Raw genomic sequence first — 21,255 nt, 5'->3', positions numbered from 1 at the left:
CTTGCTTATAATGAGCAGAACTGAAGCTCATAAGTTGGACGAAGGCTCGGCACCCTCATGTAGCCCCGCCCCCTCCCGCCAACAGTGGCTTCAAAGGCACCACTTCAAAACGCGGTGGGATCCAGCTCAGCGCACACATATAATCAGAGAGTTCAGGCCTTTGCACAGAGCGCAGACGACAGCGCACGCACACCAAGGTCAGCCCGTTGGCCAAGCTTCAGGAACACTCGCTCGGTAAGACGCTGCAGCAGGACGGCCAATCCGGAGAGATCCGCTCTCAGAATCGTTCGTGTGACAGCTGCGCAGACATTTCTATTTGCATATTCCAAGAATAGTTTTTTATGCAAATCCTGCAGTGTATGTGTAATTAAGACTAAGTGATTTTTCTGCTTGGGTGGTGATTACACATCACATTGCTCAGTCAAAATGTCACTGTCATCTGAATATATTTTTAGCTTTGCCCAAAAAATGTTGTAGCGTATACTGTATTTGTAAAAGATTTATAGGACATGTGGGGACTGGTGATCTTAATGGTTAATGCATTTAATCACTCATTTGGTTATTAGCCTATTGATGCTGTAGGTTTAAGGTGAAGTCTGCAACAGTGTTCTGGTTCTGTTTGGCAGAAACACACGGGTTAGCTTCAGGCTGCAGTGCTTTGAAGCCCATGGCTGGTACATCTATAAACGGGTTGGCGTGAAGATCAGTGGAAACGTGGCTGTGTGTCACGTGTGCTTGGGCTTAATCAAGTGGCCATGATGATGAATGCCAACCAAGAAAAACATACACGTGCATTTTCAGTTTTTCAGCTTTAATGAGAAAACAGCAGAGACCTAGAGAGAGAGAGACAGAGGGGTTCAACAAGCAGAGTTGCCACTGATCTAATAATCCTGTACATTTGCATGTTTCCGTATTTGGTGAGTAGGGTCGGACCAGACGAGCCAACTGTGTGTCTGTCCCACACAACAACGAGCGCAAAGAACAGGAGTCCATACATGTTGCCATGGAGACAAGGAATAAATAAATAAATAAGACAGACCGGTGCATAAACGGACATGTGCTTGAAAGAGGCAGAGAAGTGTGTTTGTGCTCATGTACACACACACACATACATACATGTGGATGCAAGATTATAGATGCTGTACAATAGCATGAGCATGACAGTGCTATGGCCACATATGGTATGACAGGAACATTCTGCAGAGGTACGGAGAGCTCAGAGGAAAAAGAAGCATGTGTTGCTTAAGTGTGTTCTACTCCACATCTACACTTAAGTGTGTTCTACTCCACTTTTACACTTAAGTGTGTTCTACTCCAGGTTTGTGTGTATGACTTTCAATGAAGGCACTCTTGTGTGTAAGGATGAGCTCTCATCTGAATGTGTGTTTGTGTGTGTGTGTGTGTGAGTCACAGCAATAATGGGAGGCTGAAAGGGACCATGTCTAATTTGTTTATTTAACTGTGTATTCAACATGCCAGTTGCTATGTGGCTGAACACTGCTGCGTGTGTGTGTGTGTGTGTGTGTGTGTGTGTGTGTGTGTGTGTGTGCGTGTGTGTGTGTGTGTGTGTGTGTGTGTGTGTGTGCATGTGAGCTGAAGAGAAATGAGTACAGTATTACATCTAGAGCAGCACCAGAGGAGCTGGAGTTCTATTCTCCATTAACACAGGATCTAGCAGGTCCTCCAGGAAGCAGCTTCACTCCAGGACAGACGGCTTGTCTTTTGTTGCTATGTCAGGATTTCATGACAACCCCAACACTCATCATTTCCATGTAAGTGTGAGTTTTGAAGGGTGTGAGTGGAGAGAAAGGTGAGTCTTGAATTCTAACTGCACCATTTAGGGAACTACCACTAGGTAATAAAGCAGGTGTAGGTAGGTGTGTGTGGGTGTGTGTAGGTGTCTCCTGTAAAAACCTCATGCCACAGGAGGTGTAATCCTGCCAATTAGCATATTCATTTATCAAGGCACACTAATTAATCCAGCCATCCAGAGCGAGAAGCGTGTCAAAAGCTAGTGCTTAGTCCCACTCAGCTTTAGCAGTGAAGGATTTCTGGAGACAGTCAGACACACCCATCTGTGGACTCCTGATCTATATCTCGGTGATTTCATCATTTTCAAAGATCCTCTAATGCAGAGTGAGATCACACAGAGAGCATGAAAAAAGTTAAATTAAAGCTCGTGTTCCTTTTATGTGGGAAAGAGGTTGAGTGAATAGATCAGAGTGCTCGTGTGATGGCCATTTCTGTCCACCATCTCTCTCACGCTCTGTAACCTTTGACTGAACCTTTCTGCTGAGAGCAGTTCAGAACAGACAGGAAACCACCTGAGGGTTCAACAATGTACCGCATAAGTAGCTGGAAAAAAACATGACAAATCAGAACACTCTCATTTATAAATCTACCACTACATTTTTTTGTTTTTTTTGTTTTTTTTCCGGAAAAAAAATTTAAATCTTTCATGTTTGTTTTCAAAAAGTAAATTTAAATAAAATTTTGTTCAGCTGCTCGCAGCTTCTTCTCATAAAATAATAAAAACATAGAATAAAACTTAAAAAATACAGCCAAAAAAAAAGAAAACAACAACCAGAAACCTTCTTTATCAAACATGGCAGGGGGTTTGTGGGATTGATGGAGCGTAATGTGCCCACAACCCCTTGCTGCCCTCTGACCTCTGACTCCAAGACTGCCACAGGCAGCCACTCGTACTGAGAAATGTCCACGTCACGAAGGCACAATGCCATTTGAACATCCCCCCCGTGTGCACATGTGGGCCGACCTTTCTATACGCGCTGTATTACTACACACACACAGGCACTGGTCTTTAAACTGAGGATGGAGGCAGAAGGATTCAGGGGCTCCATATGCAACACTGAACTGGGTGTGGAGGACGTCTGATGGGGACATGGGACAGAACTGAGGTCTCTTTGTCTTCCTTCAAGTCCAACACTAAGAGTCTTTTGCCCTGGAAGAGGTTTTATACATGAAGCACTGAAAATGAACGTACATGGGTAACGCTGATATTACTTCTGATATTAGTGATAATACTACAGTAATTAAGCCAGTGTCTCGGACTCTGTCATATTGCTTATTGACAACTGGAAATATAAACAGTAATATGATCTTTATCTTACAATTCAAAGGACAAATGTATCAACACAGACACAGCAGGTTTACTCAGTGTACCTGATTGCTGGACTCTTCAAACGTGACATCAACAGCAAATACTGTTCATATCTCCCTCCTCCCCTAAGGGGCACTCTTCCTAGTCACAACACCTTTGAGTGACAGCTCCTTGATCCAGTCACAATGCAGCAGATGCCACACCCTGTACCTCAATATAGTCTTCAAAAAGCAAACGTTTTTTGGTCTATCCTCTGCCAGTACCTACGCCAGCCAATCGAATCCCTCCCCTCCGCTCCACCATTTTGATCGTCGTCCCGTTACAGGTAGCTGCGTGCGGAGGTTCGCGTGGGGGTGCGTGCGAGTGTGTGTGTGTGTGTGTGTGGCCCCGCCCCGCCCCCACCGAGGCCGCACCCCCTCCCCCTGCCTACTGCACTTTTAGGTAGCTGGGAGCAGAGTAGTTGAACATGAGGAAGTCCAGCTTGTAGAGCTCAAAGAGTTGACTCTGTTGCCGGGCGCTGATGTTGTGGAAGAACATGGCGGCCATCTGGTCGGTGGTGCGGGTGGACTTGGCGTAGGAAGGGAAGCGCAGCGAGTCGCCCACGCCGGCCAGATGCAGCACGTAGCCGGCGTCCTCCTCCAGCGTCTCGTACTTGCCCACCAGGTCGTAGTGGATGTGGCAGGGGTGGCACAGGGCGTGGACCGTCTGCCAGTGCTCGTTGAGCGGAGCCTCGTGGCGGGTGGCCGGGTCGGCCAGGTACTCGGCGAACTCGGAGAACTTGACGTCGGCCCCCGTCTGCAGCGCCTCGGCCGTGGCGTTGCGACGGTAGCGGCGCACGATCTTGGTGCCGTAGCGTTTGTGGAAGGACGTGTTGTAACGCAGCGTGAACTTGTTGCGGTACGCCGACACCAGGCGCTCGAAGGGCTCGCGCACGAACAGGAACTTGAGGTAGTTCTTCAGTCGGTGGTTGATGTCGGCGATGCTGTACTGGTTGAGGGTGCGCAGGTTGGACGGGACGTGCGCCTCGTTGGATGGAATCTCCATGGGGTCGGTGTACTTGCCCCGCCCCCCCAGGACCATCATCACCCTCTTCCAGTTGGTGCACGCCACCTTGGGCACGTAGCAGTAGATCAGCTCGTGGTCCTCATCCACCACCAGGTGCTTCAGGTCGGAGGGCGTCAGGACGCGGCGTTTGCGGCTGGAGGCACTGTGGGCGCGGCACGTCTCCACCACCTGGTCCCGCCGCGCCTGATGGAGAAGGGCAGCTCTCGAGAACTCCACCTGGGGTGGAAGGGTGGGGTGGAGGAAAGCCAGGGAGAGAGAAAGGTGAGGCCAAAATGAAAGTTCAAACGTTAAAAGTGTTTAAGGGAGTCCTGCAAACACCATCTGCTGCATGTTTGAGTCCTGCAAATACCATCCTATTACTCCCTTTAAAAAATGTGTCAGCACCTTAAGAAAACAAACAATTGTCTAGGTCTAGGAATGTGGAGTGTAAGATGAACTCTATAGTCAATGAGACCAGAGTCCTTCAGAACCAAAGTCTTCCTCTGACCTTTCTCCAAACATCACCATGTTTTCGGTTCTTTTTCACATTTATCTGCTAATACATCGGACCCAGTCCAGACGGCCGTAAGCGCACATGCGCATACAATTTCACGTGCACGTGAGATTCTGAAGTCTGACTTGGAGCGCCTAACAGCCAATCATCTGAGGCGGATCTTTACGTATCGTCAAACTATGGAGCTCTTGGAGCCGCAGCAGATCACACAAACGACAAACTCTGTTCAAGCGTGCCATGGCCGTTGCTGCCAAGCCGACCTTAGTACCCACGGCACGTTTCTTCGTGTTCACGTTCCATTTCCGTGACCCTTTCCTCCTTCACCAGATGTCTGAAATGATCAAAGGACAGCCAGGAGACGTACAGGCAGGCCGCCGCCTGAAGGCCATGTGTTCATTTGCAGGTAAACGCTTCAGACGTTGGTTTAATCCAGATAATGCCTCTGGACCTTGTAAAGCACTAAGGCAAGTAAAAGCCTGATCACCACAGGCATTTCACGTCTAATAAACCAACTCTGCAGGAATATGTGATACAAAAAAAAAGAGAATCCATTTATATATGCCACTTTACTCATGTCCAACAAGGTTTTATTGGGAAATTGCAGGGTGCAAATGGACAAGCCAAACTATCTGTAAACTTGCCAAACTACACGTCTATAAGACTGGAAGTAACATGGTACTGAGTTGTGTCTGTCAGCTGCACTCTAAATGATCTTTCCTATAGGTCAGCAGGGGTCAAATGTCAAGGGTCTGTCTCACAGGGCAGCTGCGAATTTCACTATTAACCAACAATGAAACCTTTAGTGCCCAGATTTCCAGCCATCCCGCTCCCACGACAAAGAATACCCATGATCCCTTGCTCTTCACGCTGCAGTTTCTGTCATCGTAAGACACGCATTATTGAAAAGGCTATTAAAATCAGCCAGTGTTAATATTCTGGGAATAGGACCAATAGAGCCTCATTGATTGATTATAGATTTCCAGCCCTAGTCCTTCACAGATACAATGCTCCTCTCTCTCCTCCCCTCTGCCCTGTCACAAGTACAAGTTCTTTGTTACTATGGAGTTCCCCAGAGACCCAGAGCCTGCTCTAACTGCTTCGGTTGTGCGGCTTATCAGATCATAAAATAGACAGACTCTGTGCTTGCAGTGTGCAGTGGATGAATATGACAGGAGTACAAAGCAGAGGGGAGGTCATGATGTCAGGGAGGGCTGCACTGATTAGAGCAGGAATGTGTCTACGGATGTACGCACGCCATCGGGGAACAGGAACTCTAAGGACAAGACACACGGAAAACGCCCACATCCTTCACTTTTATCTCCATCCACTCATATCCCTTTATGTGTGTGTGTGTGTGTGTGTGTGTGTGTGTGTGTGTGGGCTTCACAAAATTCATTAGGACACTTGCCACAACACAGCTTGACTCATCAGTACCAAATTATACACAAAAAGCTCATCAGTGGTGAAGTGGTAGCATTAGCCACGGCTGTTTAGGCCTGCTGAGAGCTTTTCTGGCCATCTCTGTTAACAAGCAAACAAAGATGGCAGACACTACATCCTCACAACACTAATACCAGTGGAAAACTGTGTGTGTGTGTTTGTGTGTGTCTGTTTTCTGAAGGACTCATCATACCCTCTTCAGAACTCTAATATCAGTGTAATATCACTGCAAAAGCTCTGTATGTTTGTGCATGTGTGTGTGTGTATGTGTGTATGTTTTAAAGCAGGGGTGCCCATTACGTAGATCGCGATCGATCGGTCGATCGCGAAGGAAGTGTCGGTCGATCGCGAAGGAATGTGGGTAGATCGCATGACATCCTTGCTGTGTGTGAGTCTCTTTTATCATGTTAAAAAATGAGCAGAAAGCCGTTAGTCAATCATTAGTCATCACTCCCTAAGAGCACCTGCCCACAGACCAAAGGCTCGGGGTTGGCCGGAGCCACAGAAGAGCAGAGGCTCGGGCATCGTCTCAGCGAGCCACAGAAGAGAAGATGCACGGGCATCGTCTCAGCGAGCCACAGAAGAGCAGAGGCACGGGCATCGTCTCAGTGAGCCACAGAAGAGCAGAGGCACGGGCATCGTCTCAGCGAGCCACAGAAGAGCAGAGGCACGGGCATCGTCTCAGCGAGCCACAGAAGAGCAGAGGCACGGGCATCGTCTCAGCGAGCCACAGAAGAGCAGAGGCACGGGCATCGTCTCAGCGAGCCACAGAAGAGCAGAGGCACGGGCATCGTCTCAGCGAGCCACAGAAGAGCAGAGGCACGGGCATCGTCTCAGCGAGCCACAGAAGAGCAGAGGCACGGGCATCGTCTCAGCGAGCCACAGAAGAGAAGATGCACGGGCATCGTCTCAGCGAGCCACAGAAGAGCAGAGGCACGGGCATCGTCTCAGCGAGCCACAGAAGAGCAGAGGCACGGGCATCGTCTCAGCGAGCCACAGAAGAGCAGAGGCACGGGCATCGTCTCAGCGAGCCACAGAAGAGCAGAGGCACGGGCATCGTCTCAGCGAGCCACAGAAGAGCAGAGGCACGGGCATCGTCTCAGCGAGCCACAGAAGAGCAGTCACTCCCCTACACTCCCCATCACTCCTGTGTCTCTGTTTTGGTGCATGAGCAGGAAGGCGTGAGATTCTCACACACCACGTTGCCATGGCTCCTGTAATGGTAAGGGAGAGATCTGCTTCAGAACCGCCCACAACATAAGGCCACTGTACACTCTCTCTCTCTCTCTCTCTCTCTCTCTCTCTGTCTGTCTTTCTCTCTGTGAAGAGGCACTGAACAAACAGCAGCAAAACAGTTCCCGTAGAACAGACAAAAGTGATTTGCTATTGGTTTATTTTGTTTTATTTGGCCTTACTTTGATTTTGACACTACATCCTCTAAATTCTGGCCTTGCCGATCTTTAATGTGGGAATATTGGTGTTGGAAGCGTGGGAATTCTTGACTGGAGTGCAGGTTGATTCTGGAGTGATTCTTGATTTTCACCCTGTTTTTCAATGACATTGAAGGAACAATCATGGATCTATGATCTGTCATTCCAGCCAAAATTGCAATTGAAACAAATTCAATTATTCTCTTCAAAAACAAGAAAATAGATAAGGAGAAGGTGGACAGCTTAACTGGAACCTGGAGACCATCCTGAATATCTCACTCTCTCTCCCCATCTATCCCCCCCCCTCTCTCTCTCTCTGACTGAAAGTCTGCAGAGGTATACTCCTGTAATAGGCTTGTGATTGGACCGGGTTTAAGGACGTTTTTTATGAATCACTGCATCTCATTAATGACACACACACACACACACACACACACACACACACACACACACACACACACACACAGAGAGTGAATAATGGCAATAAGGTAAAAAAAAAACCCACTGTATCACTATATCACATCCTCCCTCATATGCACTCCTATCATGTGTGGACTCTTTTCACATTACAAACACCCAATTATCCCAATTCAATTACCCACAAACCCAGCAGTAATGTGCTAATTAACTATTGCTACAATTTTACCAGAGATTATGTGCACACAGCATGTGAAGTCAAAGTGCTGCAAGTATCCAACAGATGAGCGGAGACAGGAAGTGTTGCCAACAAACATTTATTACTATTATTGAGAAATGCAATTCACGCCCCAGCAGGAGAGAAAACGAGTGGAAGTTGTCACATCTGCACGAGAAGCCAATCTTGTAGTAATCTTGTGCTCAAACGCAGCTTCACTAGCCCTTGAATTTGAAGGGACTTGGTGGGGTTCCTCGCAGACTTCCCATAGGGCTTTGCGCTTGAAAAACCTCCAGTGTGCCGTCCCTCGAGAAGCACAGAGGAAGTACAGGGGACGTGTGGTGTGTGAGGAGGTCTACGCTACAGTGTGTTTGAACTGAGCTAACCTCAGGTTACTCCATTACAGCTTCCAAAGGTCCTTGGTCTTGATCTGTCCAGATCTTTTGGAGACCGCCTTGGTGGTAGCGTTCCAGACTTTATGTGTTGTGCTGTTCTTGTAAATGTGTGAAACAGATATTGAAACATGTTTTGCCTCTATATTGGACAGACATGTCATGGTAAGTGTATATTACTTTTTAAAAACATTTTCAGGGCTTCCATACTTTTCCAGGAATCAAAATAGGTGCTGTAAAATTCATTGTTGTGGCTTTGCCAACCTCCAGAGCGATGCTGGACAGTTGCTTCACACACACTCCACCTTGGGCCAGACTGCCAAGAGGCGTGTAGAAGACTGGGCTGTAAGACGGGGACCCGGACATCATGTTTCAGGTCCAAGAAAATGACCCATATGATTCACATGGGAACCAACTCTTCCTGAACTTAGAGCCAGACGAGACTGTTGGAGTTTCTCTTACTGCAGTAAACACACAAGACAATCAACGCTGGACAATCCGCACTGGTGAAGATGGTTTTGTGTGAAATGTGAGTCTCCTGGACGATAAAGAATGCTTGTGTGAGTATGAGCAGGTTGAACTTCTTCATCTCTGCTCCTATTGAAAAAGGAAATGGTGGTAGACATCACAGGGATGGAATCAGTATGACCTTTCATAGTTGTGTTTCAGTTTCTTTTGTTTATTTTGAGTTTTTGTTTGTTTTCCAATTTAATGTACATGAAATGGTTTTCTTATGTAGCGTAATCTTACACAGCTGTTTGTAGCATTCTCTCTAGGGTTACACTTTGGTTAAAAATAGGCAACACCAAGCAAATTTCCGAAAAACACCCTAAATGACCTTTATAAAGAGCACATGGCCAAAGCAGGAAATAATAAAGCCCATAGCAACATGGGTGAATTCAGAGCGTAGCAGGTGTCAGGGATGTCCCATAAACAGCAGCGAGCGTCTGAAGATGAGTGCTGGATGTCCACTGCTCTGTCTTTGACACCGTCACGCCCCTGTCTCTGTCCACTCCTCTGTCTTTGACACCGTCACGCCCCTGTCTCTGTCCACTCCTCTGTCTTTGACACCGTCACGCCTCTGTCTCTGTCCACTCCTCTGTCTTTGACACCGTCACGCCCCTGTCTCTGTCCACTCCTCTGTCTTTGACACTGTCACGCCCCTGTCTCTGTCCACTCCTCTGTCTTTGACACCGTCACGCCCCTGTCTCTGTCCACTCCTCTGTCTTTGACACTGTCACGCCCCTGTCTCTGTCCACTCCTCTGTCTTTGACACTGTCACGCCCCTGTCTCTGTCCACTCCTCTGTCTTTGACACCGTCACGCCCCTGTCTCTGTGTGACCCGCGGGTGACTCTCGATCTGACCTCACGGAGACGACCCCTGCGTTCTGCTCTCAGACCACTCCCACCGAGGCGTGTGGGCTGAAATATTAGCGTGCAATCACACGGCCTCCATCTGCTCTGTGTCCCCCATCTCCATCTGCACACTCGCTCTCATCACTCACATGGGTGGGGGGGGGGGGGGGGGGGGGGGGTCAGGGGTGGGGGCGGGGCTACTGGAATGAAGGCATAGATGTTTCTCTTGCAGAGGAAGCATCTGGGACCAGTGAGCACTCTGTTCAATGACGGTCCTCATTCAGTCCCGGGTTCAGTCCCGTCTTCAGTCCCACGTTCAGTGTATCACAGCACAAACAGACGGCAGCTCTGCTGTGGCGCTGGCGTGTGCTGACATGCCAAAGTGCAGGACAGAAAAGCAACAGTGTGCTTTGGCACTTTAATGCTTTAATGCACATGAGGAAATGGAGTTGCTGCTTTCCGTTTTCAGCTGTGAGGAGAAGGCAGTTCGTCCTGTTGCCGTGGCAATGATGACTCACGACAGCTGAACTGTAGCTGTGAGCCTATCTGAGTGTGTGTGTTTGAGATATAGAGAGGTTGTGTGTCCAATCCTGTGTTATATTAATAAACATGACAGCAGTCAGGTACAGCACACAGGTACACATACACACACACATATCAATGTACACATTAAGCCATAGCCAAACTTCTGAACACATGTATCTTGAATGAAACTCCACAACTTTCGATATATGTTTTGTTTCCTGTCTCTGTCATGTTCTCTCTCTATAACCACACTAACCTCTTCCTCTGATTCTGCTCCGTCACGTAGGTGATCTCTGTCTTTCTCACGCACACATGCCGTGAAACCCATCCAGCAGCAGAAGGACACGTGGGAGTGAGCTCACCCTCCAGACCTGCACCCCCCCATACACACACACACACACACACACACACACACACACACACACACACACACACACACATACCCTCCCCCAGACCTGCCAACCTCCCCACGAGTCTGCGACCAGCCCCAGGGCAGGGACTGGTGAACAGTCATGCCACCAGGGCACCCTTTTAAAACCCCACCATTCTAAAATGACTGTTTCATTATGCAATTATCCGCCTGTTTCATCATCTCATGCTCCCATGATTGCATCAGCTCGTGGTTTCACTGCCATCTCAAATCATCTCCTTATTCCATCACACCAAGGAGCCACAGAGGTTACTCATTACACTGCATAAAGGATATAGATGACTCACCATAAAAACCATATTAGCATGCACCATAACCTTGCTGTATGTGGTGAACGTGGCAGCCTGCTGTAGCATTCTGGGCTGGCAATCAGGCATCATCACAGAGAAATGTAAATTAGTCTTTTTTAACCCAAGCTATTTTAACCCAAGCTAACCCCAGTTAGCCACAGTGGGGGGGACCAGTGTCTGGACGAGAGGGGGGGGGGCACAGTGTCTGGAGGAGAGGGGTGGACCACAGTGTCTGGAGGAGAGGGGGGGACCACAGTGTGTGGAGGAGAGGGGGGGACCACAGTGTGTGGAGGAGAGGGGGTGTACCACAGTGTCTGGAGGAGAGGGGGGGACCACAGTGTCTGGAGGAGAGGGGGGGACCACAGTGTGTGGAGGAGAGGGGGTGTACCACAGTGTCTGGAGGAGAGGGGGGGACCACAGTGTCTGGTGGAGAGGGGGGGGGACCACAGTGTCTGGAGGAGAGGGGGGGACCACAGTGTGTGGAGGAGAGGGGGGGGGGCACAGTGTCTGGTGGAGAGGGGGGGGGGACCACAGTGTCTGGAGGAGAGGGGGGGATCACAGTGTCTGGAGGAGAGGGGGGGGCACAGTGTCTGGGGGAGAGGGGGTGTACCACAGTGTCTGGAGGAGAGGGGGGGCACAGTGTCTGGGGGAGAGGGGGTGTACCACAGTGTCTGGAGGAGAGGGGGTGTACCACAGTGTCTGGAGGAGAGGGGGGACCACAGTGTGTGGTGGAGGGGGGGGGGGGGGCACAGTGTCTGGAGGAGAGGGGGGGGACCACAGTGTCTGGAGGAGAGGGAGGGGATCACAGTCTCTGGAGGAGAGGGGGGGGCACAGTGTCTGGGGGAGAGGGGGTGTACCACAGTGTCTGGAGGAGAGGGGGGGGCACAGTGTCTGGGGGAGAGGGGGTGTACCACAGTGTCTGGAGGAGAGGGGGTGTACCACAGTGTCTGGAGGAGAGGGGGGGGCACAGTGTCTGGGGGAGAGGGGGTGTACCACAGTGTCTGGAGGAGAGGGGGGACCACAGTGTGTGGTGGAGGGGGGGGGGGGACCACAGTGTCTGGAGGAGAGGGGGGGGGGATCACAGTGTCTGAAGGAGAGGGGGGGGCCACAGTGTCTGGAGGAGAGGGGGGGCACAGTGTCTGGAGGAGAGGGGGGGACCACAGTGTGTGGTGGAGGGGGGGGGGGGCACAGTGTCTGGAGGAGAGGGGGGGGCACAGTGTCTAGAGGAGAGGGGGGGGACCACAGTGTCTGGAGGAGAGGAGGGTGTACCACAGTGTCTGGAGGAGAGGGGAGGGACCACAGTGTCTGGAGGAGAGGAGGGTGTACCACAGTGTCTGGAGGAGAGGGGGGGGACCACAGTGTCTGGTGGAGAGGGGGGGGACCACAGTGTCTGGTGGAGAGGAGGGTGTACCACAGTGTCTGGAGGAGAGGGGGGGGCACAGTGTCTGGGGGAGAGGGGGGGCACAGTGTCTGGAGGAGAGGGTGGGGGCCACAGTGTCTGGAGGAGAGGGGGGGGGGGACCACAGTGTCTGGAGGAGAGTGGACAGACCACAGTGTCCAGTGGCCTTAGGAAGTTTCCACTGGTCTGCCTAGTGCTGCCAAGGTGCATGTTCCACTACACAGATACACACACACACACACACACACACACACACACACACACACACACACACAGGTTATGTAAATGTTAATTTACCGATTACATAAAGGTGCATTGAAGGTATGTGCTTACAGTTGCCTTTTGAGATGGCAGTGGATGTGCTGTGTAGTGTGTGTATCAACAACAATACCACAAAATACACACACACACACACACACACACACACACACACACACACACACACACACACACACACACGTATGCATGCAAGTGCACCTGGAGGTTTCTCAGCAAGGAAAACTGGCTTGAAATAAATAAACAAAACAAACATAAACAGGCTCTCAGTAATAGAGAGAGAGAGAAAGAAAGAGAGAGGGTGAGTAGAAGAGAGAGAGACAGACAGAGAGGATGGATGAGTAGAAGAGAGAGAAAAGGAAAGACAGAGAAGGCAGAGATACTAAGTGAGTGAGAGAGAGCGAGGGATTTTGGGAAATGCAAGTCAGTGATTTTCCACCTTATTCATGTGAAAATCTTCCACTGAGCTTCTGAGACAAGCCCCATATGTGGCCTTCAGATCAGCAAGTTCACATTCACAACCAACATAACACAATAGTGGGAGTGTGTGTTTGTGTGTGTAGGTGAACCTGTGCGTAGATGATCTGTAAGATAAAGGAAGTTTAATGTCACTTTCACTGCAGTATCTGAGCACGGTCACAAGCAGCAGGCAGCTATCTCATATCTCGTACCGTTCTACAGAGACTTTTCTACAGAAACTGAAAGCTTGGTTTAGACTCTTCACTGCTGAACACTCTCTGAAGGAGAAACAACATGTCTGCCAAGTACTCAGAGAGAAGACTTTGTGTACAGTAAACACCTCATCTTTTATACAGTGGGTGGAGCTGTGCTTGTGGCTTTTCAACTAAAAATGAAAAAGCATTTTTGTAACCACATTTCGGTTCATTTTACGTCTCAACAGCTCTGGTAGGAGCTCTCAGATATCACTGGGGTCTATGATTCATTCCACTGGTGACAATTTTAAATGGAGCAACAGAGGTGACAGTGATTTCTTGAATCTGATAGGAGCTCGGCGGAGGGGCGGGGCTTTTCCCCTACTCATGCATCTGTGGCTTCTGGTTGGCTGGGGCACCAGCTGAGGGCGGGGCTTGCCAGAGTGAAGAGGGCTGAGGATATTACAGCGGGTATAAAGTCATAAAGCACCTATCTGGATCCAAATGGCTGTAAAAGTGCAGCCTATGGAACATAAAAATGTGTGTGTGTGTGTGTGTGTGTGTGTGTGTGTGTGTGTGTGTGTGTGTGTGTGTGTGTGTGTGTGTGTGTGTGTGTGTGCGTGTGTGTTTGTTAACAGGTATAAAGCTGCAGCTCTAACATTTTTAGTACCTGCCACGCTCCCTGGGTGGAAAATGAAAAGCCAAATTGCTTTATAAAACTGCACACTACATCTGAACCACAAACAAAATGCCAGTACTACTCCTCTGCATGTGTGGGCCTCTCTAATACTGCATTTTCAGCACACGCACACACACACACACACACACACACACACACGACACAACCAGCACAGTTGTTCTCTGTCTCAGTGTAGGACCACTGTACCGAGTGTGAGGTCAGACCATGTGGAGACCCTTCTGGTCTTTCCGACTGCTTAAATCCCACGCTAATTGAAATATGCACTCAGAATATGAGCAACTGTCCAGACTAGTCTATATATTTACTCGCTTGGAAAATCTTTACGTTTGGTCTGTATATCTTCTACCATGGGTCTGTTTGGCCAGCAAAACAACCCATTCTAAGCAACAGAAAGAATTTGCCCACTGGCATTATGGGAATGAGACACCAAGATTTCAGTGTGACCAGGCCAGTGACAATCACTAGCATGGCTTTACTGGATCTGTATGATTTATGATTATAATAGTAGCACATGGATTCTTACTGAAACCTTAGTCTCATGTCACAGTTCACCATCACTGGCACCAAGCACCATGAGTAGACTTGACTTGCCAAAATACTGCAATGTGTTACTGTCAATAACCATTTCATAAAATGATATTATTATAAAATATATATATATTGTTCTGTTTGATACTAATGTGGGTTTTCATTAACTAACTGGGTTTCAGTAACGGATGATCAGAACACTGAGGCCACTACCTGGACCCAATGCACTGGACCCCGGATACTGCACCTCCTGCAGGTGGTGGGGTGATATTTTATTTCTCCTTGTGAAATTTCCTATACATTAACATTGCACGAGTCTGTATGTGGTTGAACAAGACAGCCTCTGAAATTCCCCCCAGCTTCTCTTGCGGGCGCTGTCAAGCAATACATGCAGTGCAGTGTGAACTCAGACATCCAATCAGCTGGCTACACTCTGTTCTGGTGGGGGGAATGCCACCACCTTGCTGCCTCCATCACCTGCACAAGCCAATCAAGTGAAAGGCCTGGGCAAGCAGCGTCCAATCGGTGGAAGCAAACACCTAGAGAAACGGTGGCAGGCGGTCTGTGGAGTCTACAGAGCTACGGTCACATATTTTACCTTCTGTTCTACTTCAAACCAGAGCGGCCAGCTTGGTGCAGTGGGTGGTTTCCCAAAGGCCAATGAATCAGGGTGGAGCTGAAAGGGTGGAGCAAAAGGGCGTAGCTGAGGTTTACTGGAAAATGCACAGTAACGCTTCAGGGAAAGGGCACAGATGAGTGGAGGGAAGGCGTTACAGCACATATATTCATGCAACCATCACAAATAAATAAACAAAGAATACTGCCGACCGCACAAACTGCTGTGTGAATACGTCAGACAGCCGAGATGCCCAAGCGTGCAGGGGACCCCTGGTCCGGCGGGGATAGCGTAGCCAATCAGACGAGAGCACACACCGACGCCAGACAATAATGTCTATTCTTACCCACTGTACAAACAGTCCAGCAATTTGGAGTGTCTCAAGTCAAGGATTCTGGATGATTCCGTAAAGGGCCAGCAGGTTACCCTCCGATGTGGTTTGGTTGCTCGATCGATTGCAACATTCATTCTGCTTCAGGCTGTGTTCACAGGTGTTGCATGAAAAACTCCAGGTCTGCTACAGGCAAACCCAGCGGCTTCAGGAACCAATCCAGCGACGTGTTTGCTTTGTTTCTGAGGATATTTTTTGTGGTTTGCGGACGTGGGCATTTCCAAACTGCTTTGCAAGCGAACAAAGGCACCATTTGGCGGGAAGGCAGACTACCGTGAGACGAGAGGAGAAAACATTACCCCAGCAAAGAGGGTCGAAACGACAACACCAGGCTGAAAGGCCAAACCACAACTGAAGATCGAACAGAACTCCAACCTTTAGTCTGTGTTAGGTGTATCGTCGGCCGCGCCTCTCACTACATGATCATTACAGTGTAGGCGTGTCCGGAGGTAGCCGCAAAGAACGAAACAGAGTGAGTGCTAAAAACGTAAGTTTCAAGGTCAAATGCCCTTCCCGAGGTCCAGTCAGAAATGCATGATTACAGCTCAACCCCCTCCCACTCCCACTTCTCCCCTCCAAAGCAGGACAGTTGGCATGGCAACAAAGTATAGCTGCCAATCTGAGAGAAATGCAGAGTTGGACAAAGAGGAGAGTCACCCGGGTGAACTGAACCCACACAGCCATCTCCGCACACCACGCTAAGCTATGAAAAAGGAAAGTGAAATTTGAATGTCCAGTCTTAGCCATGTACACAAGATTCACACACGGGTCCGGATGTTTCTGCCTCATCTCAAGGTTCACACACGGGTCCGGAGGTTTCTGCCTCATCTCAAGGTTCACACACAGACAGGCCAAGGTGCTTCCACAGCACTAGTTTAACATTGTGCAGAGTGTGCGATGCTGTGAGAGAATAGTGCACTTCACTCTATTTCCATTTTAACCCTCAACCTCTTTTTTTTAGCTACAGTCAATTCAGGGACAGAATCAACCAATGACAAGCCGGATATTTAACAAGGAAACCAATCATTTGTGAAATCAGTAAATTGACAAGGAATGTGGTCAATAGCACCAGCACCTGTGTGGGGTTGTAGAGTTCCTGAAGAGCGTTTCTAGAGCCTTTTCGACAGCAGCCCTCTGCCGCAAATGGGTTCCGCCTCATTACTGCAGGAAAAGAGAGAGAGAGAGACAGACAGACAGTTAGGTCAGCCAATCACAGACAACACTAACTCTAAAACCTAAGATCTAAGGTGTCAAGAATATTCCACATCAAATGGCCAGCACCAGACCTGAGCACCCTATTATTGTCATATGATTTAAACATTTTGAATCCTGTTCTTCGCTGGCACTAATGTCTCTCCTTTATTAGAGAGAGAGTGCAGTGTCCATCAGTAAGTAAGAACAGGCGTCTCCAGCGTCCTTGTCCACCCCCTTATATCGCTGTGCTTGAGGAAGTCTCACGTGTCTCACATGTCTCACGTCCTCTATAGAATGAGGAGTGAGTCCAAAGTCCTGACAGTCGCATGGCTGAAATTCCTGGATTTCAGCTGTAGATGCAGTGCAGACCGGAGACGAGCGTCTCATTAAATAATCCCTATGGCAACTGGGAGTGATGTCACAGTTCAGTGAACTGAAAGAGCTCCACTGACATAAACATCCAGGGTGTCTGCAAAATAACAGTAAATACAGTGTAGTACAATGGTTTAAGTGACAGGATGACTGAGTGTTTATTCTTTCAAACAATAACAAGGTGCATAATTGAGGTCACAGAAACCTGAATGGTCTGATGACACATAAGTTTGCTTCTTACAAGCTTTTCTTGTTAACCGGGTTACTCAAACAGCAGTACTGCGATCCAAACGGCAAAGGCGTTAAAGGAGCAGTACAGGCTCTACTGCCTGTCACTGATGGTTCTGAGGACCCAGAACGTGCTCTGTTTGCTGAAGCCGAGCGGACAGGCTGGACCCTCACAGGCGTCCACGACCACAAGGCAGGCATGGGACCCAGCGGACAGACGCTTCTTGTCCGAATGAGCTGTCTGCCTTTCAGTACTAGTGTCACTTGCGTTACCGTGGAGAATGGCTGCTGTTCGTGACTGATGGATGCTTCAAACGCAGGGGCACGAACAGCTCCTCCTCGGCCAGTAAACGTAATGATAAACGTTAAACGTTAAACATGAAGACATTTATTTCACCGATAATTACCACATAGCTAAAGATGTGGTTAAAATATTACCAGCTGATATGTTTTCAATAACTGGTACTTAAAAAAAACTCGGCACATGTTTTAATGGCTACAGCTTGCATATATCAGCCCATCCCCTGAGCTAATTAATATGCTGTAGGCCAGTGTTTTTCTTGCAAAGGTCACTTGGTCATTAGCCAATAAACAAGCAATTAACACACACACAGCAGCAGAAAAGATGTGTCTGTGTGTACGTGTGTTTGTGCTATTATCACAATAACACAAGCACTTTAATGAGTCATCCTGTAAGTCAAAGGAGCGCTAGGCACACCTAGTACAGTACGGAATACACTACAGTGTCCAGTGAGAGTTACAGTACTGAATACACTACAGTGTCCAGTGAGAGTTACAGTACTGAAATACACTACAGTGTCCAGGGAGAGTTACAGTACTGAAGTACACTACAGTGTTCAATGTGAATTATAGTACTGAATACACTACAGTGTCCAGTGAGTTACAGTACTGAAGTACACTAGTGTCCAATGAGAGCTGTATTATTGAAATACATTAAAGTGTCCAGTGAGAGTTACAGTACTAAAATACACTAGTGTCCAGTGAGAGTTACAGTACTGAAATACACTACAGTGTCCAGGGAGAGTTACAGTACTGAAATACACTACAGTGTCCAGGGAGAGTTACAGTACTGAAATACACTACAGTGTCCAGTGAGAGCTTCTTTTGGCCACAGTGGCACAGCAAAACACTGACAGCTGCAGTTCAATGCAGAAGACTTTCTCTACTACCAGTACTGTGTAATTCCTACTGCAGATGAATAATGTTTTTCAGTGTTATACAGATGAATTATGTTTTCGACTCTTAACCCATAGGCATGCACACACGCAGAGTGAAGCTAGCAAGTGTGTGTGTGCCTGCAGTGATGCTGCGTTCTCTGCTTTTGATGTAGAGGAAGGTGAGACGTGATGACAGCCACATGGAACATAATGACATGTAATGACATGCATATGACAAGTAATGACATGCATATGATGTAATGACACAAGGTGGGCGGGGCAGGGAGAGGAGACCAGACTGCACTCAGCACAGAGAGGCACAAGATGGAGGCTCTTACAGTCATTACGGGCCAAATTGCCCTTTCATCACAGTGCACTTTACAGCTCATCAGGCCTAGAAACAACGGAGTACCCACAAAATAGCAAAACCCAGCATCTGTGCATGTGTGTGTGTGTGTGTGTGTGTGTGTGTGTGTGTGTATGTAGCAGGTTTCAGCATGGGACCACTCTGACAGAGTAAGCACCTGTGTGTGTTGTGTCAGAAGGAAGCTATGCACCAATCAGTCATGCCTGGCTTGGGAGAAGAGGAAGGCAGCATTGTGAGAATAACACACCTGTTCTCATTTCCGAAGTGCTGACAACACTATAAAGAGCCTCACCCAGCACCAACCGCCCCAACTCCCAGCCAGCTGACCTTCACCTCATACCCTCATCATCCAGTTCCACTGGGGTCACACAGTACAAACCGGGAGAGTTGAACGGAGTGACTCCATCCGGAGGGCTTGCGGATCGGCGAGTGCTGCTCCCACATGACACGCCACAGCGAGTCCGAGTGTGAGCGTCAAGGACAAACACTGGAAGACGTACCCGGGAGGCGGGAGGAAGCGTACTGGGAATAAGGCCCTGGGAATACTGGGAATAAGGCCCTGGTGAGATGGCGAGGGGGGTGTGTGTGCAGATGTGTGTGGGAGAACTCTAAAGTATACCCTGTGTATAAGTGATTACACTACAGTCCATCTAAAACCACACCCTCACCCCGCACACGCTCAGTAGCATATATGCGCCCAGGCTGTGTGGACCCAGTCTCTGCTGCCATAAATCAGCAGGGGATTATGGGGCAGAGGGGAATTAGTTCATCCTTATCTCACCTTCACAGATACAAAAACACATTACTGCTAAAAAAGAGCTTACAGCTGTGGCCAACACACACACACACACACACACACACACACACACACACACACACACACACACACACACAACACACAAAACTGTATGACAGATGAACAATCCGACAGCATGTTCCAACATACACAGCACACATAATAAATACATTAACATTTATCAGCTCATACTTAAATGAACATGACTAACAGCAGGTAGATTGTTGTGTGAGTGTGTGTGAGTGTGTGTGTGTGTGTTTGCGCTGAGATTTTCTGTAATCCTATGCAGAAAAGGATGATTGTCAGTCACTGAAGATTACAGAGATCCCTTTGGCAAAATATAGGTCAATTAATTCTCCCTGTTCCACCACGCCCCACCAAATACCCCACCCCCAACACACACACACACACACACACACACACACACACACACACTTCATTAATAAGCTTTTTCAGTGACTTCCTGCACCTGCATTCCTGTCATGGAGGAAGTGGAGCTGTCACACCAGGTAGAGTTATAACTTCGTTAACACTCTTCAGGAGGCCACATAATTAAGATGTGTTTGGCGGGCCTCAGATAAGAATTAATTGGTAGTGTGTGTATGAGTGTGTGAGTGCATGTGTGCATGATCCTGTGGGACTATAGGAGACACTGTGTGTGTGTATAGCAGACACTCTGTGTGTATGTGTGTGTGTGTGTGTGTGTCTGCTTGTTCAACTGCTTAACTTTGCACTTCTGTTCAAGTCTTTAATCTTTTAATTATAATTTACAACAATTACAAACATGATGATTAGAGTTTTAGGGAGGTGCTGAAAGCAATGTGTGTGTGTGTGTGTGTGTGTGTGTGTGTGTGTGTGTGTGTGTGTGTGTGTGTGTGTGTGTGTGTGTGTGTGTGTGTGTGTGTGTGTCTGTGTCTGTGTCTGTGTGTCTGTCTCTCACAGCCAGTGACCAGGGTCATCCTCAGGCTCCAGTATTCTAGTTCGTCTGACCCATGTTGGCATGTTAACGTCTGAAACAGAATCTCCCATCAGGAGCACCAGATGCAGCCGTAGAATGAAAACACAGCCCACACAGCCCAGACCAAGCCCCACCCACACAGCTCACACAGTCAAGGCCAAGCCCGGCCCACACAGCTCACGCAGCCCAGACCAGGCCCCGCCTACACAGCTCACACAGTCAAGGCCAGGCCCCGCCCACACAGCTCACACAGCCCTGACCAAGCCCCGCCCACACTTCTGTCTGTCTCCTCTTTCCACAGACCCCTCTGCTCATTAGGTCACAGGTCACCTGGAGAGGTCAGGGTAAGGTCAACCCAGGTACCAAATCAGTGCCACTCACATGCCAAAGAGAGCAGCCAAGAAGACAGACCACACACACACA

The 21,255-nt window shown here is 48.7% G+C and overlaps 1 protein-coding gene across 2 annotated transcripts in view; it reads right to left on the bottom strand.

Annotated features, from left to right (window-relative positions):
- Window positions 1–804: 804 nt before the first annotated feature.
- Window positions 805–21,255, bottom strand: part of chst11 (carbohydrate (chondroitin 4) sulfotransferase 11) — a 35,679-nt gene continuing 15,228 nt past the window's right edge. For both annotated transcript variants that reach the window (XM_077005277.1, XM_077005276.1), the window contains exons 2-3: window positions 16,815–16,900; window positions 805–4,402 (exon numbers count right to left, since the gene is read on the bottom strand). In XM_077005277.1, the coding sequence (XP_076861392.1) occupies window positions 3,548–4,402; window positions 16,815–16,900 (941 nt within the window). In that variant the 3' untranslated portion in view covers window positions 805–3,547. The remainder of the gene's footprint in view (window positions 4,403–16,814; window positions 16,901–21,255) is intronic.

This window comes from Brachyhypopomus gauderio, chromosome 5 (assembly GCF_052324685.1).
Source record: "Brachyhypopomus gauderio isolate BG-103 chromosome 5, BGAUD_0.2, whole genome shotgun sequence".
Taxonomy (NCBI): Eukaryota; Metazoa; Chordata; class Actinopteri; order Gymnotiformes; family Hypopomidae; genus Brachyhypopomus; species Brachyhypopomus gauderio.
This window is presented reverse-complemented; position numbering and strand designations above follow the sequence as displayed.